The 23,494-nt window shown below is 42.5% G+C and overlaps 2 protein-coding genes and 1 long non-coding RNA gene across 6 annotated transcripts; 1 reads left to right on the forward strand and 2 right to left on the reverse strand.

Annotated features, from left to right (window-relative positions):
• Positions 1-1,304: 1,304 nt before the first annotated feature.
• LOC112980976 (glutathione S-transferase-like) lies at positions 1,305-10,534 on the reverse strand. Of its 4 annotated transcripts, XM_064508557.1 has the most exons (8): positions 10,315-10,467; positions 9,794-9,856; positions 6,776-6,882; positions 5,568-5,619; positions 5,148-5,280; positions 3,838-3,979; positions 2,488-2,619; positions 1,305-1,689 (listed from the first exon to the last, which is right to left on the reverse strand). In XM_064508557.1, the coding sequence occupies exons 3-8, from the start codon at positions 6,860-6,862 to the stop codon at positions 1,567-1,569; spliced, it is 669 nt and encodes a 222-aa protein (XP_064364627.1). In that variant the 5' UTR covers positions 6,863-6,882; positions 9,794-9,856; positions 10,315-10,467; the 3' UTR covers positions 1,305-1,566. The 4 variants fall into 4 exon arrangements, with proteins under 4 accessions (XP_064364627.1, XP_064364628.1, XP_064364625.1 ...); XM_064508558.1 differs by lacking the exon at positions 9,794-9,856 and having other exon boundaries at positions 10,377-10,534; XM_064508555.1 differs by lacking the exon at positions 9,794-9,856 and having other exon boundaries at positions 10,315-10,447.
• Positions 10,535-11,507: 973 nt separating this feature from the next.
• LOC135327827 (uncharacterized) lies at positions 11,508-15,404 on the forward strand. Its single transcript, XR_010388221.1, has 2 exons — positions 11,508-11,655; positions 14,249-15,404. It is a non-coding gene; the product is annotated as an uncharacterized LOC135327827 (long non-coding RNA).
• Positions 11,864-17,164, reverse strand: LOC112979349 (glutathione S-transferase-like). Its single transcript, XM_064508554.1, has 6 exons — positions 17,057-17,164; positions 15,956-16,007; positions 14,632-14,764; positions 13,649-13,790; positions 12,608-12,739; positions 11,864-12,280 (listed from the first exon to the last, which is right to left on the reverse strand). The coding sequence occupies exons 1-6, from the start codon at positions 17,141-17,143 to the stop codon at positions 12,152-12,154; spliced, it is 675 nt and encodes a 224-aa protein (XP_064364624.1). The 5' UTR covers positions 17,144-17,164; the 3' UTR covers positions 11,864-12,151.
• Between the last annotated feature and the right edge of the window lie 6,330 nt (positions 17,165-23,494).

Genomic DNA, 23,494 nt, shown 5'->3' on the forward strand with positions numbered 1-23,494 from the left:
TGGAAGGATAAGGGGGAAATACAAGAAGGAGCAAGAAAATTAAAAACTGTGAAATAAGTAAGCACCAATTTCAGAAACTGTTTCTCTACTGGTAGTGAAAGACATCATCCCTAGATCAATGGCTTCATGGCTTCAGCAGAGGAGTGGCCATGCCTGGTGGTTAACACAGGAGATGGGAGCTGGAGGCTAGAATTCTCTGAGATTTCAAAACTGTAAATGGATTACAGTCTGCCTCTGTCATCCGCTCCTCTTCCCACTCCCATATGAATCATATCTGTGTGCAGGTAAGATTTGGGATAAACTGGAGGTTCCCAGAAGGCACAGATCACTGCCTTCTGGGCTAAGTATGACAATGCTGCTCCTGTTCTCACTGCTGGCGAGGAATGGAGCAAGAGATCGTTCAGGGAGAATTTGCGTAACAGTCTGTGTAGCGGTTCAGTGATTACAGCACTTGCCTGGAACACCCGTTAGCTCTATAAAACTTGAGTTACTATCAGGCACATTTCAAACTGCTGCTAGCTACCCAGGAAATTTTAATGTAAAAATCTTCAGCTAATCCTGGCAGTGCCTAGGTGCTGGGTGTGTTTCAGGTCTGTGCCTGTGAGGATATGCAGAATTCAGGTGCTTTCCTCCATTTTGTGTTCTTTTTAAAGCTGGCTTTAAATCCTGCCTTGGTTCTTTTGTGCATAGAGGGGTGGGGGTGGTCTCTGTGTCTGTACTTTAAAATGGGTACATCAGTGTGTGAAGGAAACAGCATCAACTTTGAAAAAAACATTCTGGGGTAGAGCTTACTTACAAAATCAAGTAGCATTTTCCTCCCTGTACCCATCTAGCCAAGCAGCAAAAGGAGAAGTGAGGGAGGAGGCTGTTTCAGTGGATGAAAAACAGATCAAGCTAATTAAATACATGTTCTTTGATCTCTCAGTGAACAAAATCGCTGCTGAGAGATTAGCCCAAAGGTTTATTTGGGGATTAAAACAGGTTCATTCTTCTGCCCATAAACTTACAAGGATCATGAGTTTGGAGGAAAAAAAAAATGTTAGGTTTTCTTTTATTTTAAGTATGGAGACAGCAGTGAAACACAGCAAGGGGACAGGGAACACGACTTTGAATTTACAGTCAGGGAGACTAAGTAGGGGCCAGCAGAGATTCCAATTCTGAATTTAAATGACTCCTCTTTTTACAGAGTGTCTCTTCCATGCTGCAGTTTGCAAAAGGCTGGAAGAGAGCTTTCTCCTGTACTGCCAGAACTACAGCTGAAACATTTTACCCTACCAGGCATGCACTGTAAATAAACAAGCACAAAAAGTTATCAGCATGTTTTATTTCATGTAATTGTTCCATAAAATACTACTTTCTGAAATCAACAGCTACAGCTCAGCCTTTTAATCTAATCAAAAAGATTATTCTGTTATATATTCCATATATTCTGTATACTCTGTTTCAAAGATTTTCATGTAACTGGCTGTGCGATGCAAGCTACAGAATGCACCTATGCAGTTTACACCTATGAGGCATAGCTCAGGTGATCTACTACAGTTACAGGATCTTCAGCAGCCACATTGATTACATATCGAATATTTCCTTCACACGTGCAATAAACTTTTCATCTGCTACTGGTTTCCTCTGGCTGCCAGGCTGCAAGAATTTTTTAATTGTTGGAATGTTGCTTATCCTTCCTTTAAAAGCCTGTAAGAAGAAGCAATAAAACCAATGAGCATAAGGAAATTATATGCCATCCTTTATAGCTTAAAAGTCAGCTGACTTGGATTTTTCCTTCCCAGACATGCTTCAGCAAACAAAGCAAGTTAGTAGCTACTTATGTCCAGCTCAGCACTCTGCATCCTCCACTGCAAATCACATATCAGTCTTTTTGGACAATCTAGATGTAAATACTCTGATCTGCAATACTGGTGCTATAAAGTTTACCTTGGTTTCACAGATGGGGATGGGAGAATTTAATATTAAAGAGCAAAAGATTCATCTGATAAAGGTGGGAGAAGAAAAATCACAGCCTCAGTCCAGATAGCTGGAATATATTTGGGCTGAAGAGAGGCATGGACACAAGTATTTCAGTGTAAAGCACCATGGAAGCAAGAGAGAAGAAAATGAAGAGCTCTTGTCTCTGATTTCTTCAAAATACAATTTTGTTAACAAAAACAGAAGGATAGGAACTGCAGACAAAACAGGCCGTGTTTGAAGACCTGGAAGTAACAGTTACAGGACCAAACTGGTAGAGTTGGTAAGTGAATTCCTGCCAACAGAGAACTGGCAGAGCTGGAGGAAGGACTGGACAATGAGCCCTCAGGAGCTCTGGAGGCAGGACTGAGTGGGTGCGTTCAGGTGGTTACAGTCAACAGAAACAGATCAGAGAGCTGTCAGCGACATACTACAGTGGTTCAAAGGATTTAAACATCAATAAGCTTTTAAAACTGGTCAGTGACATTGGTATGTTATATTCCATATTGAGATCAGATGATTACTTACCTGTAACAGAGGGAATGCAGAAAGTATATCAGGCTTACATTCTTCTGTCATTAAAATGGCTTCCAGCAGATGGATGTCTGCCCAGCTTAATTTGTTGCCAACAAGATAACCATGTCCATGGTCTTTTAAGGCCTACAAAATATAAACAATTAAAAAAGTCATATGCAGTGTAATGATTTTGTCTAGCTATTCCATTACAGCTTCTTAGTTCCCAGGAGGCAATTCCATGATGATTTTGGTCTTGTAACTCTGCATCTCTTTTGGTCTCTGTCTCTCATCCCCTCTGTAATTTCCTCCCACCTCCCTCCTAGGGCTTCAGCTGCCTGTGAGCCAAGGACCCAGGCTAGGAACCAGGCCCAAATCTAATACAGCAAAGCTGTGTAACCTTGGCACAGACTTCTGAGGAGACTGCTACATCACGAGAAAGAGCTGTGAGAAAGTCTGTACAGTACAGCCACACAAGGTGAGAAAGGTAAAATTACAAGACAGAAGCAGGATTGTTGAGATGAAGATCATTGCTAGCCCAATTCAAGAAGAAAAACACCAACATGAAAAAGTCTAAAATGCTAGAGGGAAGAAAAAACGAAAACAAAAAAACCCCAGGGAATTGGTAGAAAATGGCAATTCACTAGCATCAAGAATATGTTCCAGGGAATAGCAGAGGGCAACCTTTCCCTCCTGATACCTGCCTGGATACCAAAGATGCTTCATGTGCCTTATAGGGGGTAGAGAGCATACTAATGCTTTACCTAGTAGACCATTAGGTCCCAAGTTCTCTTTTGTGCCCGCTAGCCAATAAATAATTGCTCTATATTTTTAAGCTTTATACATCCTGTTTGCAGAGTCTTTCCGTGCACATATAAAGATGCCCAAATAAAATGACTCAGAGAAGGACAGTAACAAGTCTCTAGGTATTATTACAATGTATGTAAGCAATGGGTTTGAGAAGGATCACAGGATTAGGTCCACATTATAAAGCACAATTGTATTTAACTTTGAACAGCAAAAGTATATACACTTTCATAGGTATTTAAATGGTGCACATATGCAAAATGCTAGCAGCTATGAACCACTAGGCTAGTTTTTAAAAAGCTTGAGCCAATCCCTTTTCTCCCAACAAGTAGGATTTGCTCTGTGAGGAGTCTTCCTGAAGTCAGCAGAGATACCTAGTACCAGAATCAGCCCGATGTTATTTTGTGGTCCTCTCCATGTCACTCAATGTGGGCTCCATCACCCAGTTCCAGAGTTGTACCATCACTTGCCTTCTGGGAAGCATGCGTTGGGGCTGAGCTGGGGAGTGTTAACTGTGCACTGCTTTACTGTCTTTGTGGACTAGTAGTAAATTATCACCTTTTCATAGACAGGAAAGTATCTGGCTGCAGCTCGTTCAATGATTAAGGCAAGATTCTTCTCTTTTGATTCAGCCGGTTGAAAAGGGATATACATGATCATTCCCATCAGGTCCGTCGTTCCTTCCACATACATATCAATCCTGAAACAAATATTTTTATTTAACATTTCTTATTTGAACAATCCATTCTGGTTATTTGACTGAAACATGGTGCTAAAGTTATCAGAGAGTTAAATGCTCACTAGCCAATGTAGACTAAGACATTAATTTGTTTTCTTGTTCTTCGTCTTTGATGGAAGAGGAAAAAAAAAACTGAGAAACCAGCTCCAGTTTTTTGAAAGCACAGATCTTTATAGACAGGTTCATTGTGTCTGTGACATGCAGGATATTAAATACAGTAATTACACAGACTCTTATTTAATTGGAGTTCATATTGTTTTCCACTGATATCATACTGATTTATACTGGGGGACAGAAGTATGCATATGCCAACTGCTTTGGGGGGGGGAGGGGGAAGGGGAGGGGCATTTGATGCCTAATTATAAAAGGTTCCATGCAACAAATGGCTGCAAATTGCCAGTTCAGACATGCTGATCCATAATAGTAGTCCTCATAATCTCTGCTGAACTGCCTACCCATTGTCAGATATGTTTTGGAAGATTTGTTTATGGGAATAAACCCTTTACGGCAAATTGGAGTCAGTTATGTTAAGGACTTAGCTGAATTTTTCTATGATTTTTATTTTACTTGTTAGAATGAGTGAATCAGAATTTTTGCTTTTGTATGAGCTCTTTAGTTATGACTGGGGAAAGCCAGTCTCACACGTGTACACCCAGAGCATACATGGTAAAGTAACATTAGGAAAATATTGGTTTATTTTTCAGTAGTAATAAGCCACTGAAGATTTCTTCCTCATCTTTCATCAGCTAGGAAAAATTCTTCACATTTTGAAAAAAAGAAATCAAAATGCTTAAAGATATTTCACAATCTTTTTCATGCAGCTCTAAATTTTCTACAGTTTTCTAGTTGAAAAAAATCAAGGCATACTTAGCCTTTATTATTGTATTAAGATTCTGCAGTTGCCCAAGAGTTTAATGCACTTCTCGTCTCTGTGCATTCAGAGGAACTTTGAGTTGGCCGTAACATTTCTCATTATGTTGACAATTAATAATCATTTATCAGTCATATGAAGTCCACTCATCCAGTCCCTGGAGCTGAGGTGACAAAGCACCGGCAGACATGCACCTTTACATGCAATATGAAAAAAATAAAGCAGTATTAGTAAGGGTGGTATGTACTATTACCGTACCAGGCTCTCTCCTTCAGGTCTTTCCCATAGAGGTTGTACTTTCCTGCTATGTAGCTGAGGATGGCTCTAGTCTGCACCAACTTCATCCCATCAATCTCCACCATGGGCACTTGCTGAAACAGCAGGGATCCATCTTCGAAGGAAACAGAAGCAAATTACTCAAACCACTGTAGTACTGCACTGAATCTGAGGGGAAAAAAAGAGCTGAGAATATCCTAAAACATTTCTAATTCTGAGTGACTAAAGCTCCTGCAATGAAAGCATACACAAGCAGCCATGTCTCTCAAGTCTTCTCTTTACGGGCCATATCATATCAGAGAAGGTCTTACAAAAGATTTCATCTCTTAACAAAGTCAGATAAAGTACTCCTTTTGTTATATTGATGCAAATTTATGTTTAGGAGACAATTTACAGACTCACTGCTGCGTAATTTTTCCAGGTCTTCCTTTGTTTCTATAAATTCTTCCTCAAACTGAAAAGCAAAGATAGAAAACAACACTGTGTCACTCCGACCACAATGGGGAAGGGAGACGAAGTTAGAAACCATCCTCTCCACACTACTCCCACTACTTCTCATGACTGTTTGGAGATCCCGGCTCCTATTCTCCACCTCCACTCCAGCAAATAACGCAGGACTACACTATCCCCTGACCACACAGTAACATGCAATGCTTTACATCTCAGAAAAAACCTTCCTTTGTTATAAAGTCCTGTCTACATGCCTGCATAAACAATTACCAGCTAGGCAACTGAGTCATTCACTTAAATGCTGTGTAAGGGAGGCACAATGGTTACTCAGTATTTCAATATATACTCAGTATGTTGAGGACACATTCAATATATATGTTCAATGTATACTCCATATGTCCAGTATACTCAATGTGTTCTCAGTATTTCATGTGGCATCAGCTGCTTTTATCTCCCTATTTCCCCCTGCTGATATTTTAATTATTTTTTAATAAAAAGGACATTTGAATGAGGGCACAATCTTGGTTCCCTCAGCACTCGTGCTCTGCAGCTTATCCCTCAGCAACGTTCACATGTGAGCATCATTTAAAAAAAGCCTTACGTTTCCAATGGAATATAAGTAGCTTCTGAGAAATGAAAGCACCACATTCAAACAAAATGTAAATGTGGAAATTAAGTTGACAGAGATAGCTCTGTTGGCTTCAGGGCATCTTTGCTGATTTACCTTCATCAGACCCTGACCCCAAGAATGAAAAGCACTTTGTTTACAGATAATGTTCTGAAGTTCTTCATGGGGTACACACGGGTCTTTTAGTAATGACCGCTCAGAGTAAGTTAAAGAGATGCAGAGTTTTGGTCTGTAGCAACAATCTAAGCCTTCTAAGCTGAAACTATGTTTTGAAAACAAAGATTCTCCTTGTAAAGTAAAAGCCTTATACTGGGTAACTGTTGCTCGAACACTATCTTAAATACAATTTGAAACAGTGTATCACTGAATCCAAGGCATTCTGCATCACATGTGATTGTGCACATGTCTGTAAGCACATGTCATGTCGTGCTATATAGCTCTGTAAGCACAAAGGTACTTGGGAAACCGTTCCTAAACGGAACACTTATTTTAATCACAGATTACTCTGATCATTTTATAAAAAGGTACAAACCTCAACCCCAGCTGCTGCTAACAGCCATCGGACTGACTCCATCCTCCCCCTTCCCTTAGGATAGTGCAGCTTAGGTTTCCCCGCCATGATTTCAGCGTTCTTGTTTCCTGATAAATTCAAGAAGATCATTTTAAAGGATTCTTTTTTTTAAATCAGCACTTGTAAAATTTTACATTCCAACATACTAAATACTGTTGGGTGAATGTGAAAGGAGAGGGGCAATTCAAGACCTAGACACCCAGGTTTGATGCAGCCAAAGTTCCTGTAGATTCAATGGAAAAATAGTACATGCTTCCAGGATAATGTGCAGCAATTTAAAAGAGATTCATGACAGCAGATAATAAACATGTGCTAGATCATATACCTCTCTTTAAAAACTATCAGCTCAGCTTTAAGAAGTCATGAGAATCTTACAACCAAAACAGCATTGTAGGGTACTCCTAGATAAATACATTTTTAATTTTGTAACAATACAATCTGTTCGGTAGATTTTGAGTTTGGTGATAGCATCCACATCATACCAGACTTGATAACATACAACGTCAAATCTATTGCTTCACAAGAACACCAAGGCAAAAATATCAATGTTACCTTCACCTCTCTCACTGTGAAGTTTCAGAGCTTTGTGTCTTTAAGAGCTTATGACAACAATATATATTAGAGCATTTATTTTACTAGGCCCGTTGACTTCCATATTTAGCTAGTTCTGCTTCAACCATTAGCCAAATCACAGTGTTTCCATTATACAGGATGTCAATCCACTTCAAGACCCCTTCCAACTTCAGGAACAATGTCTAAAATGTAGCAGGCATTTACATCCTACTGACTCTGAAGACCTAACTTTAAAAACTAAAACAAACAAATGAGATCTGGACCTCGACTGGACAGATAAGGCCCATTCAATGCACCCAGTGCCTTAGCAGCAGTGAGAGCTGAAAGTCAGACCACCAGATAACAGCACAGGGGTGAACTGCTTAGTTTTTTCAAAGTGTCACTGACAGCAAAAGCAGCTACATGCAGTAATACAAACCTGGCAGCTGACATGGGCTTGTGCAGCACTGGAACAGGAAGGTAACTGACAAAGCACACTGTACTCTTATCACTAATGGGCCCCAGAAGAAAACTGAATGATAGGAGGACAAACTCATGAACTGATTAACAGAGCGTTCCACCGTTTAGCCAAGGTTTATCTGTTTACAGGGAGGTTTATTTAATTCCTGGGTAAGACTTTTCAGTACTTCATTGAGTCACAAACTTCCTTCCTCTCTTTCCTCATCAAGATAGCTGATGAAATCATCCCAGCCAAAATCTTGCTCGTCTCAGTGCTCCACTCCAGACAGCTGGTGAAGCTGAAGAGCAGAGGAAGCGCCAGTGGAAAAAAAGCATCTGTATCAACATAACCCGTACTTGCCCATCACGATTCCTTGCAGGGATCAGTCTTTTCATGCAGGTTGGAAAAGGCTTGGATTTGCCTGGAGCTGCACTGCTTAAGGACTGACTTAGGGATTTAGGCTGAACTTTTGCTCCTAGCACACAGTGGCAAAGTACTTAAGTGACTCTGTTACTACTCTGTAATGAATATGCCTTTATAAAGCAATGAGTCATGTAAGAGTAGCAAAGTCATTGGTAAATTAGGTTTCTGGAATAGGAGTAACAGATCTGAAAAATCACAAACTTTCTACATTGTCCAGCACACTGGACCTTCCTTAGGCCTCAGCCAGACTGTAGTCAAAGTGATGGCTTCCACCCTGATCACTATATTAAAAAAAACATGCATTTTTGTCCAAAGCAGTTCAAGCATCAGCTTCCAGTGAGAAACAAATAGGTGAACTGAAGTGTGCTCATGATCTGCTGCAAGGTCTTAAGCTTTCTTCCTAATTGCATATATAATCCAAAGCAGTTCCTTGTAATGCTTTGTTCCTCAAATATAGCTCAAACAGGACTGTTCAAGCAGAATGACCTTATGGCAGTGGTCCTTTGGTCCAGTAGTGCATTGAGCCTGACACAATCTTGAAATATCTGAACTTGTAATTTCTCACCATGTGGTTTCTGCTGGCATTCAGGCCAAACCACTTTGGATTCAAAAGTATTCCCTCCCAAGCTAGGAGGGGTGTCTGAATAAGATAAAAGGGAAATCACCACTTGAGATTTTAAAACTTGAATTACAAATAACAATTCAGCTTTAAAATCTCTGCCTATATAACAAAGAGCCAGAACCCCATTATGTACAACACCATAGTCCAGCCTGGTGAGAGTCTCTACTGCAGGAAAAACATTGTCAAGCAACACTGAACACTTCCCAAGTGTGGGCCTAAAGTAAAAGATTAGCCTTTCATGCATGCAAATCCAGCTTTTTGCTCTCATGCAGGCACGCCTCAGCAAACACAGATATTCCCTTAGCAACCCTAAAGGAGAGCAGCAGCAGCAGCAGCACCAAGTTACCCCTCTTGGACAGAGTCCAAGAGGGGCTGCAACTCATTTGGTCCTTAACAGACATTGATGTTATTCAAGTTACATAAGGCTGCCTTCAAGTTCTGTAAACTGAGTGGTGCTAATGTTAGACCATACGTGCAGGTGTACACAGCTCACAGAAGGAAGCAAGATCACACACATAAGCAAGGGGAGGGAGATCTGGATCATGTGTCAAGGTGTGCATGTGTGTATATATGCAAGCAAGCGAGCACACCTGTTGGTTCCTCCCCCTGTGCAGGCAGCCATGAGAGCACAGAAATGAGAGCCTGCCTTCTCCTGCCTCCCCAGCCCCTTTCACTTGCTGATGTAGCTAACTGCAGCAGGCAGAGGTATGGCTCCACTGACTCAGGTGAGAACGGTGAGTACCCTCCTAGGACTCATCCTGCACAAAAATCAGGGGTAGTTTCTAAAACCAAGGCTAAGAGTGTAAAGCTCACAGAAGTGCACAGAAAAGAACAGTAAAGTAGCATTGGGCTAACAGCACGAAAAGCCTCAACTACGGCACAGCAAACACGTCAGAGAGTGCAGATTAGACATTTACAGTACCAGGCTTCGCAGACGTAACTGCGTAACATGCATTCCCCGTGCACCACTGATCACAGAGAAGAGCTGGAGGAGTGAAGATCAGAAAAGGGAGCAGTTAAGAGCGCCCGAAACCAAGCAGCTGCATTCCGCCGTTGTCCTAACAGTTCCTCTGTCTGATGGCTTATATCCAAGGCAAAACTCCCCTCGGCAGGGACGATTTGGCAGCTCGAGGCGCAGCAGGAAACATGCGAGCTCAGGGCGGCGGCGCGGCCCCGTTCCAGGAGCGCTACGCCCGCCACCGCGACGCGCCGCCGCACGGAGCCCCCCAGCCCTGCCGCGGGCAGCCCCGGGCGAGCGGGGCCCGCAGCGCCCTCCCCCAGCCGGAGCCGCAGCAGAGCTCACGCCCGGCGCGCTCCCCCAGCCGCGCCCGCCGGGCAGCGCGCCGAGCCCCCCGCGGCCCGCCGCCGCCGCCCCCCGGCCCGCCACCGCCAGCGCGCTCCCCAGCGGGCGGCAGCGCCCGCAGCCCCGCTCCGCGCAGTTACCCAGCGCTCCGCGCAGCCGCCTCGGCACCCAGCCCGCCCGCGGCGTCCGCGCCGAGCCTAACCGAGGAGCGCCAGCCGCGCCCCGCGGGCGGCACCGGCGAGGGGCGGGGCAGCACCGCCAACGGCCGCGCGCGCGGCGGGCGGTGGCCAACGGCCAACGGCTGCGCGAGCGGGGGGGGGCGGAGCCCCAGCCCCGGCCGCCACCGCCGCCGCTGCTGCTGCAGCCACCGCCCAGGGCGTCCTGGGCGGGCGGAGGGAGCGGGGCAGCCTGTACTTCTGCGGTGGAGACGGAGGGGGAAATCTACGGCGCGCCTGCGATTGGCACGGCCGCGGGGGCGCGCAGGCGCTCCCGAATTGCTTTGCGGCCTCTGAGGCGCTCGGGGGCGTCAGTGAGCCGGGGAGGGGAGAGGGAGCCGTCCCAGCGCCCGCTGGCCTGGGCCATAGCCCGAGGGCGGCAGGGGCTGAGCTGCCGGCTGGTTGCCAGCATGCCAGAGCTCGGCTTGGCTGAAGGCTGGGGACTGCGTGCCAGCTGATACAACTGCTCTGCTGCGCGGTACAAAGGGGAAGGTAACGATGAGGAGGGTCATCAGCCGAGGCCGAGGCCGAGGCCTCCTGCTCGAGTTTCTCACAGCGCACTGCAGTTTCCGGCGCTTCTGTGAGGCGGAAGGGAGACGGCTCATGTCTATGAGCAACAGTTCTAATTAATACACGCTCCCCTGCAGAACCATTTTCTGCCTTTCTTGATGCTAAAAACAGTTTGATTCCCATTGCATGGCATTTCCCATATGAGGATGGGGAGAAACACATCCACACGGATGTTAGAAAGAGTTTTTACACTCAGTTTAAAACTGGTGGTACTAGTCAGTAATTACTTTGGGGGCGCTGGCAGTTGCATGTACATATTTGTTTCATTTGGTGTTTAAATAATTAGCACGTTTATGTATTCAACTTTCTTGCTAGTGCCTCGGTAGTGGAACTTGATTCAAGTGAATATGTTTATAACGTGCAATTATAGATAATATTTAACTGAGCTTAGTGTACAAAAAGATAAGTCATCGTAACATAAGATCTACATTACAAGGCAAAGTGTTAGCACCTGACACCAATCAAGACTCCTTCTGCCTCAAACTATTGTAGTTTTTCATCTGTACAGTCGGATACAAGCATTCATCTTTCAGTCAAATGTACAAAGTGCTTTTAGCTGCTACAGTCAGCTTTTTGTTAAGGTAAGCGTTAGTGAAAATACACTACAAGAATGACTACAGGAGACCGCAAATGATCAGCGGCAAAACAGAGGTGTGATAGGACTTCTGATCCCAATATACTCCAAGTCCAGGAAAGGTAAGTTCCGAGGAAAGTTGAATCAAAACATGCAATCCCCGTTGAACCAGAACCTGCAGGCTTTGCCTGGCTTTTTCCAGAATGGTCATGTTGACCAGCTTTTGGGCTAAGCTCTCTCTGTACTCAAGCAACTCTTGTGAATAACAGAAAGACAGAATGAGAGACCCCTTATCTATAAAACTGGCCGCAAACAGTCATTAAACAGATGTTTTTAAATGTCAATAGCGAGACTTTATTTCAGGTAATCTCTTAAAATCGGTAATTTAAGACATCCTGCTTTGTCCTGTGCACCTCATAATTCATTTAACCATTTCATTTGCTGGTGTGCTCAAGTTGAATTACTTAGGAAGAGCAGGCCAAACCCAATCAGAGGCCGGATGTTGGCCAGAGAAAGGGAGATCAAAAAACCTTTTAACTATTTTCATTAGTTTCACTTTGCCACTATCAGGAAACACAGAGAAAATGCAGTAGAGTTTCTGTGATTTTAGATTGCTGCTCACTGGTTAAGATTGAAAATTTTCAGCACTTTTGGAAGATCTTTTTCTTGTAGTGGTGGTTTCCTCTGGCTGCCAGGCTGCAGAAATTTCTTTATTGTGGGAACATTACTTATTCTTGCTTTAAAACTCTACAAAGCAAAAACAAAACAGCACTATACTTAAGAACCACGGTTACTATCAGACATTTGGATGTTACCCGTGCTGTAAAAGTAACACTGTGGGTTGATCATGCAGCAGACTCTTTATGCTTTGTCCTATTATGCTTTTGAGCCCTGGTGGCTATAGTGGTATAAGAAGGCAATGACCATCATTATTTGAGACAGGCTAAAATTACTTAGGATACTTGATTTTGGCTTTGTCTTTCCTTACCCTCCCACTCCCCCATATTTCTTAGCCCGTGTAAATCAATGGCTCTGCTTTGATTCACTTCCCATTAAAACTGTCCATTCAGTTACCTGCAAGAGAGGAAATCTGGCAAGTATATCAGGCTTGCACTCCTCTGCCATTAAAAGAGCTTCAAGTAATTGCACATCTGCCCTGCTAAGCTGATTGCCCACAAGAAAGTCCTGTCCATGGTCCTTCAAAACCTGAAAACAGGGCACAATGACCAGATGTAAAGGCAATTTTTTCCCTGCATTTGTGTGTGTGTGCAGCCAGAGCAGACTGAACCTAATACGGTATTTTCAAAGCAAGGCCATACACTGCATAGGAGTTACCTTTGAAACAAGGCAGTACAGTAAGAACTTCTGTGGTATAAACAAACAATCTGAGTGCATTCTGACCACATCAGTCCTTTCTATTGTGCAGATTTTTCTGATGGCTCAGTTCTAGCCCTCCTCCTTTCACTTCTGTAACCCTCATAATCAGAACTTCTGTGCTGAAGGCTCAGAGCTGCTGGAATACAGCCATCACTGCAAATGCCCACACAAAATTTAGGAGAGGCTTAAATTCAGCCCAGCGCATAATAGAATATCTTGGACTCTTTCAAAATAGGGGCACCTCCCTTACTTCTCATGTGCTTCCTTTTCAATTTTGGCAAACATTGTATTGGGAACTCTCCATATATAACCCATGCCTCGTGTTCTTGACATCCAACTCAGCCACCCTCCCTCTTGTTGCAGAAGGAACTATAATGCTTTCACATAGCAAATACATGATTTTACAGAGGGTCCTGTACTGAAAATGCTTCAGGAGGAAACTTAATATAGAAAATGATGCTAAAGTGGCTTTTGCCTGAAACAACATACAGTTTGAAACATGGATATTTGGAGAGCTCAGTCTATCCTGTGTCTTTGCAGCTCTGAATTTCTCTCAGATTTGTAGCATCCTCTATCCCTTTCGTATTCCTCCCAGCCCTGCCTTCCCCAAGACATTGCATGTACACTGCAGTGGTAATTTTTCCTCTCCATTTTCCTGAATTAAGTTTGCATGTATAGATCCAAGATGGAGTTTCAGGAAACCAATATTAACTAAGTTGCTATGTCTTTGCCACCTACCTTCTCATAGACTGGGAAGTGTCTGTTTGTGGCCTTGTCCACAATATTAGCAAGATGTTGCTCCTTTTTATCAGCTGGTTGGAAAGGATGGCTCATGAGTAACTCATCCAGATCTATTATTGCTTCCACATACATATCAATTCTGGAAGAAAAAGTTTGATTTGGTCAATTCACAGTAGGTCCGAATAGCACAATAAGTACTGACATAGCCCCGACTGAAATGTTAGGAACACCTCTTCTATCCAAAATGCATAGGATGGAGCAGTCCCCCCTCCAAGTGCAGTAGCTTCTGTTTTGGGAGGAGATAAAAGACAAGTGGAATATATCTAACCAAAACTGAAGTACTACATTCCTTCCATTTTTCACTAGTGGTGATATTCCTCTACATTAAGTTTTTCAAGCATATATACAAAATTGGCATATACGTCATCCAAACCCATGTTAAAAATCAAAGCAGATGTGTTAAGTTAAACAGTGTTTCTATACGATTCCTACTGGATATCATGAAATGTGTTTACTTGTGCTAACTAGCTTGAAGCATTTCAGGATATTTACATAATCAACACATGTGCCTTGAGAGCGCTATCCTTTAATATCTAGTTCCTAGAAACAGAAGAGTTTCTCTTCCCATCAAAGACATTTCCCTGAATTTGAGCTGGTGAAAATGCATGCTGCTGGCGACTCCAGGGGACAGTGAATGAAGAGCGGCATCAGGAAGACAGACTGTCCTCTGTACTCCTGACTGCTTTCTTCTGATTCTTGCATTGACCTTTGATCTTCATAAACACCCTTGCACCCTCCTGCCTATCTAATCTAGCTGGTTAATCCTGTTGTAGACATCACCTGCAGGCAAGGCCAGGACACGCTACATGAAAATCTGCTGAATCACCCTGAATCGAATAGTAAGCCGGGATGTTCTTGTATTGCACAACAAGGCTGTCTGCATTGCGGTCTATCAAACAAAGACAGTATCGGTACCGTACAGGGCTCTCTCCTTCAGGTCCTTCCCGTAGAGGTTGTACTTTGCTGCTATGTAGTTGCCAATGGCTCTAGTCTGCACCATCTTGATCCCGTCGATCTCCACCATGGGCACTTGCTGAAACAGCAGGGCTCCACCTAGAATAAAAGGGACATGACAAACAAGACATTCAGCCTCTGAAGGAGTACCATCAGTGGGTATCTGGCAAAATGTCTTACGATCCATATTATTTTTGATTTGAGACAGTCTTCGTCACTCTCAGATTATGGTATGGAAAAAGCTTACCATAAAATGAAGAAGCATTTGTGGGTGATAGGTTAATCTAATATTATAACAATCAGCTTCTTGAAGTTTCTTCAAATCTGATGAAGCACCCGAATGCAGAAGCTTCAGGAATCACACACTGAAAAGGACAAGTCCTGCACTGCACGGTCCTAACTCAGATGAATTTCCATTGAGGTTGACACAGATGGGAAGGACTGAAGGACCTGACCCATCTGACCCATCACAAACCAGTTTCTGTCATGCTACGATAAATATTATGGAAATATGGACTATTTAAAAGCTTGTCAACATGAATGCCAATACAAATGTTTATACTTATCTTTGTGACTACTCTACTGACTTTAACTGATCAGAGATGTAAGTCAGAGTAATTACTCTATAGGATGACATTTATTGTCTTAAATAACCTATCGATTATGTCCATCTTTGGATCCACTGTAAGGCAAGTGTGCATAGAAACTGTTTGCTATTAAAGGCATATTTTTATTATTATGCTCATGTCTTAAAATACTGCTGTGCTTTTTGAAAGCTTGCAGGTGTCAGGAGGATCAACTCGTTCTTCCCAAAGGAGAGCGGGACTGCAAATGCCGACCTAAGCTCAGACTTCTTTGGTCAGCCAAGGTGAACTGGAAGAGCACAGACATGTGATTTGGCTTGGAGAAAAAATAAATCTCAAACCCACGGAGATGGAAGCTAAAGAGCAGCAAGGTCAACTATTGCCTTGGGAAACCAAGAATACATCAGAGTTACAGGTTAAACTCTGAACTCTGAAACTTGTTTCATATGGATTATAAAACAACAGCTTTGTAGGCAACCTAAAATACTAATGAATTTCAAGACGATCTGATGACAAAAAACTGTACTATCATAAGACTGAAGTGACTGGGCAGATGGTATCATCTATCACAGTGTGTTCTCACTGCAGTGTGCATCTGTGATACCTCAGGTGCAATCCAATCTTGATTTTCTTTTCAAGAGACATAAGACTTCTTAGATGTTCTAAGACAAATAGGTCTATTTACTGAAAAGTGAAGGAAACTTACTCTTCAGTAACTTTAGCAGGTCATCCCTTGTTTCCAGAAAACATTCTTCAAACTGCAGGAAATATAGAAGAAAAGTCATGTTGTCACTGTGTATTTTAGCTTCTGCATTGCATGAGACAATCGAAGACCAGAGAGTTATACTTTGGGGAATTTTCTTTTAAAAAGATGAATCGGTTGTTAAAGTGATATCTTTTAAAAATGTTTTTGCCTCTGTCATCCGCTCCTCTTCCCCCTCCCATATGAATCATATCTGCGTGCAGGTAAGATTTGGGATAAACTGGAGGTTCCCAGAAGGCACAGAGCACTGCCTTCTGGGCTAAGTATGACCGTGCTGCTCCTGTTCTCACTGCTGGCAGGAAATGGAGCAAGAGATCGTTCAGGGAGAAGGGCGTATAGCTAAATTCATACGGTGGCAGGAGAACTGTGCTAGAGCTTCTTTGCCGCAGGCTGGGAAGAGGAGGGAGGAAGAGAAAGGATCATGTGTCCTCTGCAGTTTTCTGGCTCATTGCTTTTCACCATGACAAAAGCTCACAGCTCTTAAACACACAGATTCCCTGCACTGTCTCCCTCTCCAGCTTTAATATCAGAAATTGTTAGAGGTGAGAAGAATTACTGTTTGTTTTATATAAGGCATTACTTTCAAGGGGCCGTTACATTGCAATAGGCATAATATAAACACTCTTCTGGACTTTGGGGTTTAGCTAGAGGCCTTCAGAGTTGAAAGTGCTGAATCCCTATGATCAGAAGATAGAACCAGGGACTACCACTGTGGTTATAAAAATGTTATTTGGCTAGCTATAGGGAGATGCATTCATAATGCTAACAACAGGCTTGGAACATGATGGTTAAAAGTGAGATAGGAACCTGCTTTGCTACTTGGGATAAGCTAGTAGTGACATTAATTGTTTTTTAATGGTGAGTGGTGTAGTAATAGGTAATAACATGATCTCATAAGAACCATAACTAGCAATGCTGACTTGGTCATCATTGTGCAGTGCACTGAACACGGAACTTGAAACTGCTGGTCAGTCACAGTTTTGATAAGGGACAGTAAAAATATGTATTTCTCACATGCTCTTAGTATAAAAAACATAGGCAGACCTCAACTCCAGCTGCTGCTAGTAGCCACCGAATTGATTCCATTCGACCTCGTCCATTGAAGTAGTGGAGCTTGGGTTTCCCAGACATGTTTCCAAGCACCTGATTTCCTACTATCTAGAATAAAGAAGAAAGTTTTGCAGAATAAGGATTCAGAATGCTGTTTTTGAGTCTCTGACTGGTTCTCAAGCATCATTCAAAGCTTTCTCATTTGAAACCGATGATTTATGGTCCAGAACTCTCATCAAATTAACAGAGGAGTTAAAATGCATTATATCATTTTGCCTTGAGTTGTCTTTTATACATGTAGTTTATTTAAGCAGAACTCTGTACTGGGAATGATTGGCCCATGCCAGAGAGCAAGCAGATCAAAATCCTCTTGCTGAACACCCGTACCCTCCCAAAGTGTTCTGCTCTCACCAAAGAGCAAGGTGTGCAATATACACTGCTCTGTTTATTTTGACATTATCTCAGGACACAGGCTACTCTTTAAGCAGATACACAATACAAACTCAGATATTCTTTGTTTTCTCCCGTAGCCATTATGTTCCATTATAAGGTGATGGGAAGGTATTTTTTTTCCACTGTATGCATTCAGCCTCATTTGCAACAATCACTACTCCTCTCATTTCTTTGGGCAAGCACTGGAAGACCTAGAATTTTATACTATCTCCAGTAATGTTAGATTGACTGACAGCTATTACGACAAGCAGAGCCAAAGTAAAACATTTACTCAGTTTAATTCCAATTCTTTTTGCTTTTTCTTTGGACTTGTGCTACAAATATTTCAACATCAAACATTTCTAAGAGATCAATCAGTTGCCAACACTAGTTCAAGCTTTATCAGCAGATGCAACAGTTAGTTAAAAAACAAACACAGAATTTGAAGCAACAGCTTTTTCTGGGCACGCTACCATCCACCCCATTAGGAAACAGTCCATGCACATCGGCAGCAAGTGTGTAGACAGTACCCAGTTTTATCCTGGTTTCACAATTATTAACACCATGTCAACAATAAAGCTGAAGAATTAACAGCAGTGAAAAACAAATTCCTACAAAAGATATATATATATATTCCTCTTGTAAATAAGATGTAGTCTTCTCTGAAATAGGAAGAAGGGGGTAACAGGAAGCATTCTTCACATTTCCGAGAGCAAAATACATATTTTTTTAATTGGTACCCCTAGCAGGCAGCTGCTTAAGAAACGAATATTTGATGCACATAGCCATGTTAGTAATGAAAACAAGTACAAGTATTTAATCCATTAAATCCATTCACTCACTTTACTTTCAGGTACACTAATTTCCTATGCTTATCTAAGATCCAAAAAGCTTACCTTGCACGAAGTCTAACCTGCTCAAAGCTCTCAGTAGCTTTGCCCTCAAGTTATACAGCTCTGTAGCCCCTCCTACAAAGAGAATTGCAGTCAGTTCTCTGCAGATAAGAAACGCCTCTTTCTTGAACAATTAGTCCTGCTTAGTCACTTCTCACCTACAGAAAAGAAATTCCTCAGTAAGCTGACTGTGTACAAATGTAAGACTCACAGGAGTTCATGATCAGTTGAAACATCTGAGCTGGTAGAAAACTCTATGCCTTTTATTTTCACTGTTTAGCAGCCTGCTAATTAAAAATAATCAAAACAGCTGAAAAATTCCCAAGATTTAAAAAACTCTTAAGACAGTAACCAATTTTTTACTTAAATGTTTTAAGATTTTGTACTTTTAACAAATTGCCTCTTTACTAACCAACTAATTCAGCTTGAATCATAGGTAAGCTTCCTTCCCTTCCCTACCGGTGAGGGATATTCCTTCTGGACATTTGTCCCTGCCTAATGTTGATCCATGTGCCAAATTTCATTCCTGGACATAGAAGTTTCTTCTGTTTTCATCAAAGATATTTCCCTGAGCTTGACCTGGTGAAAATGCATACTGCTGACGACTCCAGGGGACAGTGAATGAAGAGCGGCATCAGGAAGACAGACTGTCCTCTGTACTCCTGACTGCTTTCTTCTGATAACTGTATTGACTTCAAAGAGTCAAGACAGCATAAATTCCCCTGCACCCTCCTGCCTATCTAATCTAGCTCATTAATAATCCTGTAAACATCACCTGCAGGCTAGTTCAACACATGCTGCATGAAAATCTTCTGAATCACTCTGAATTGAATAGTGAGCTGGGATGTTCTTCTTGTATTACCCATCAGGGTTGTATGAATTGTAGTCTGTCAAACAAAAATGGTGTCGTTACAGTACAGGGCTCCCTCCTCAAGGTCTTTCCCATAGAAGGGAAGGTGCTGTGTTGGTGCTTTGCTGCTGTTTAGCTGAAAATGATCCTCTTCCCATCAGACTCCACCAGTGGTGCCTGTTAGGCCGTGCTTGACAGTAAAAAAAAGCAGAATTATTTAGAACTGGGTCCACAGAAGGACAAGACATTGAAATCTCCAAGGTCACCAAGGCAATGTCTTGGCTTTTAGGAGATGCCTAGTCCCTGAATGGCGTACTCAGTAACACCTCCCTCTGTACCCCATACAGCACATGAGGAGAACCAAGCCCCCCCAGAACAAGACTCCTAACTGACAGCATATCCTATAGTCTCTGCCTTCTGATTCAGGCTGTTTCCTTTATTTCTTCCCTTTGCCTCCTTCTTACATTTTGGGAAGTTCTTCTCTTCAAGCTCTTAAAGCCTGCAGTGGGATTCAGTCACCAAACCATAGGTGTCCATGCCACCTGGAATGTTCTCAGGCATCCCACCAACCTCCAGCTGCAGCTCCCGTAGAGCACGACCCTGTGCTGCATACCACGTTTCATCCACCAGCCCCACATGGGTGCCTCAGTGCCTCAACAGTGTCCCAGGTAGCACCAGGCATCTACAGTAATATAATAGAAGACCCTTCTTAGTATCACTGGTGAAGCACAAGCTGCCCAAGTTTTGTTTGCTGTGATTGTCCAGACTAAACCTAATTTGTTAATGTTTTATAATGAAAGAGAATTCTGCATAAGAATGGTTTATTTGCTTGACAAATGAGTGTTTTCCCCCCAAGACTCTCTACAGTTCTGAAGTATGCTGTTAGCATGAATGTTTCCAAATGTAAAAGATCAAATTACACTATTGGAAACAGTATTTTCAATCTCATTAGACAAACACGACGCAGAATCTAGGATAAGATGCAGGGGACTCAAGTTGTCTTTACATAGACCTGTGCACTGAGGTGTGTCTGGTACTTTTGCACAAGTCCAGACTCGCTTTCTTAGGCAGCCTGGCTGGATTAATCTTTTGAAGGCCTGATCAAGATTAAGCTCAGAACTCTAGCAGATACCCCAAGGTCAAGCAACCATTCCTGCAAGGATTTAATGTCTACTCTATCAGAGGACTGCAAGATAAGAAAACCTGAGTTCAATTAAGAATATTAATTATGGTATGGACAAATTGGGTAAGACTCATCTCCCCTAACTTTGTAGAAACCTACATTTAATCTGGTTGCCTAGCCTTCTTTAAATAGGTCTAAATCCAGGTAAGAGGAAATCCTCACCGTGAACCTGAACTACAGCTGATGTCCAAGCTAAAGCCAATAGTATGCACTCAAAAAGCAGATGGATATTGCCTCAACTGAGGCATATAAAAGTTTTGTGTAGTTGAAACCAGTCCCCTCAAACTTCCCTCATGGGCAAGGGAGTGAAGTAAGAATCTTCAGAGGGTAATTCATCCCATCACTAAAATTTCCTGTTCTTGACTCTGTCAGAGGTTTCCTTCAAGATCTTAGGCAAGTCCTTTTCAACACAGTTCCTAGTCTAGAAAGAAGGGAAAAGTAGAATACTGTCTGCCTCCTAATCTAGTAGGACTTTTGAAAACCTCACTTCACTGAACTTTTAGAAAATGCTGTAAAGTGTCATTTCTATTCTGCATGCCTAAAAGCGTCTGATCTCTTAAGCACTACTTGGTTCAGACTGACCATCCAAGAATTAAAACTAGGGGAAACCTCAAAGATACCCTAATAGATTAGGAGGGATTATTCTCTCCAGCTGCTGCTGATGGCCACCAGCTTGCTTCCACTTTGTCTCTTCCCTTAAAATAATAAGGTTTGGGGGAAATAGTTTAAAATATAAATTAAAAAAAATTGTTTTTCAGCTGTGATACTGATTTTCTGTCACAGCATAGGAAAATGTTTTGTGTCATCAGCTTCAGTGGATTTTCCTCCATATACACAGCACAGCAGACTTAGGTTAATTTGGTTTGAGATTGTGTTGGAAATTATGAGCAAATATTTAAAATATACTTGTAACGGAAATAGGTGCACACAGAAACTGTTGTGTCTTATTACTGTATTAGCAGGGGGAATAGGAACTGTAGAAAAGGGAGCCTCATCAGTGACTATTTAAACCTACTGAGATATTCCCAGCCCTGCCTTGCTGTAGAAATAAAATCTAACACCAGTGTTCCATATCGTTTAAAACAAGGGCCTGGATTTTTTTTCAAACTAGAGCTGCCTGTGTTCAGCACACTTGAAAAATGCAGCTCACAAGATATCTCCCATGAAAAATATCTCCAAATTGTGTTACACCCTCCAAGCCACACAGGGACTGGATATTTTTCCTAGTAAGTGTGCTATGTGATGATCTTATAAACCCAGGAATATATGTGCAAAAGGTAACCTGGCAGAGGTAAGAGAGAAATAAATAAATAAGTAAATAAGGTCTTTTCTTTAGCATTCTCTTGCTGACTTAACACTTGGCTTCGGCTATTTGAAAGGCATTAGTTGCTTTCAAAACATTTTCAAGAAGAGAACAGTGGTTACCTAGAAGCAGACCAGTGTTCTGTGTGCTACAGAGCTTGAATTTTATGGCTGTGATGTGTTTTTGCCAGCAGTTTCTTTTATGGAGGTTTAAATAACAAATGCAATGTCCTGCCTAAGCAAAACAAAAACAACACTGTGATACTCAGTGAAAATTAGTAACTTTCTTTGACAGACGTCAAAGACTCCTGACATTTCCTCGGGAGGCAGACAAAGAGGTTTTGAATGGGGTGTTACCTGATCACTATTGCTTTTAGAGTTATCTGTCCATGTATCAGCATATTAAACTCGCAAGAAGCACATCATCTGCTCTTGGCTTTCCTTTCTGTTCCCTTTCTTTTGCTGCCTTTCTCTCTCCCACTTAGTCTGCAGCCTTAGTTTGTATCTTCTTGGCAAATTCCAAACTGTCCTGCTTACCTGAGATTACTCCCTATTTTCACGTCCACACTTCTATCCTCTGGACTTTTCTTCTCACTGGATGTGGTTCTCTTCCCATGGGAATGGTCAATACATAGGTATAGAAATTAGTACACCTTTGATAGGAGATACTTTACGATTTCCAGAACATTTAACACCTGAAGACCTTCTCTTTTAATATATGGTTTAGAGAAATTACAAAATTACAATTAGAAAACAATTAGAATTACAAAACAAGATCAATGTCCTGCAAACACTTTGATGTTGCTAATAACCCCACTGCACAACTCAGAAGCTGCTTCCCAAAGCCTTTCTTGATGTACCCAGGCCCACAGAAATCCTCCCAGGGTTGCCCTCCGAGTCCTCCTTTTCTGTAGCAGGAAGCTCTTGTGGCTCAGCCTGGAGAAGCAGCAGCAGCACTCGTCGCACAGAGATTTACAGCAACTTCTATAAGCTGCAACTGGTGCAGGTGGTCTCCATGCATAGCCAGGAATACAGCAGCCTTCTTGTGCAGACGACACTGGCCCCTCAGAGCCAGGGTTGCCCAGGAGCACAAGGTGGCAGTGTGCACCACGGCACCTCAGCACTGCTCACCTTGCTGGCAGTTCACCTATGGCAGTGCCAGCTGTTAACAGTTCCAGGTACTTCTCCTACAAAACTCAGGCTTCAGGAAATAAGCAACTGCTTGGGACCCGCTACTTTCACTTACTAAAAGGGGAGTATGTCCATAGCCTGAATGGTATGAAAAGCAGTCTGGAAAGATGACCTTGAATGGGTAAATCTCATCTGCCTGTGAATCTCTGTGAATCTCATCCACCCTCGCAGCGAGGCCTGGCTGAAGCAGCTCCAAGCACACTGCCCACCAGTCCTGCAATGTTTCCACAGAGACAGGGGCGAGATGCAGCGCTGCCAGAGGAGCAGCCTGGCTGGGCTGTCCACATTGCTCTCTATGCTAAGCGGCAGTTCAGGCTCAAGTTTTTAGCTCTGGAGTTCTCCAAAGGTCACATCAAACATGGGCATAGCAACAAAATGAGGGTGTAAGACTGGTCTTAAATGCTCACCCATATATACCTGTGCTTATCCTTTAAACACTTCCAGGATTTGATGGCAGCTAAATATGGGAATGGGTTTTAGAGTTAGGGGCTAAAATGGCTCCAATCTGTTTCTGTGAGTCTAGCCTCAGCTGACAAAGAAAGAAAAAGAGTAGCCTGTAAAAAAAAGAATCCGCTGTCAGA

The sequence above is a fragment of the Dromaius novaehollandiae genome, chromosome 3 (assembly GCF_036370855.1).
Source record: "Dromaius novaehollandiae isolate bDroNov1 chromosome 3, bDroNov1.hap1, whole genome shotgun sequence".
In the NCBI taxonomy this organism is placed as follows: domain Eukaryota; kingdom Metazoa; phylum Chordata; class Aves; order Casuariiformes; family Dromaiidae; genus Dromaius; species Dromaius novaehollandiae.

Bases quoted from the DNA above. Each gene is read 5' to 3' on its own strand.
- LOC112980976 (XM_064508558.1), bottom strand. From the start codon at position 6,862: ATGGCGGGGAAACCTAAGCTGCACTATCCTAAGGGAAGGGGGAGGATG. The intron at 3,980-5,147 runs GTACGGTAATAG...TATTTGTTTCAG, and splicing joins GACCTGAAGGAGAGAGCCTG to GATTGATATGTATGTGGAAG. The intron at 2,620-3,837 runs GTGATAATTTAC...TATATTTTGTAG, and splicing joins ACTTTCCTGTCTATGAAAAG to GCCTTAAAAGACCATGGACA.
- LOC112979349 (XM_064508554.1), bottom strand. From the start codon at position 17,143: ATGTCTGGGAAACCCAAGCTCCACTACTTCAATGGACGAGGTCGAATG. The intron at 14,765-15,955 runs GTAAGTTTCCTT...CTTTTATTCTAG, and splicing joins CCTGCTAAAGTTACTGAAGA to GTGGAGCCCTGCTGTTTCAG. The intron at 13,791-14,631 runs GTACGGTACCGA...TTTTTCTTCCAG, and splicing joins GACCTGAAGGAGAGAGCCCT to AATTGATATGTATGTGGAAG.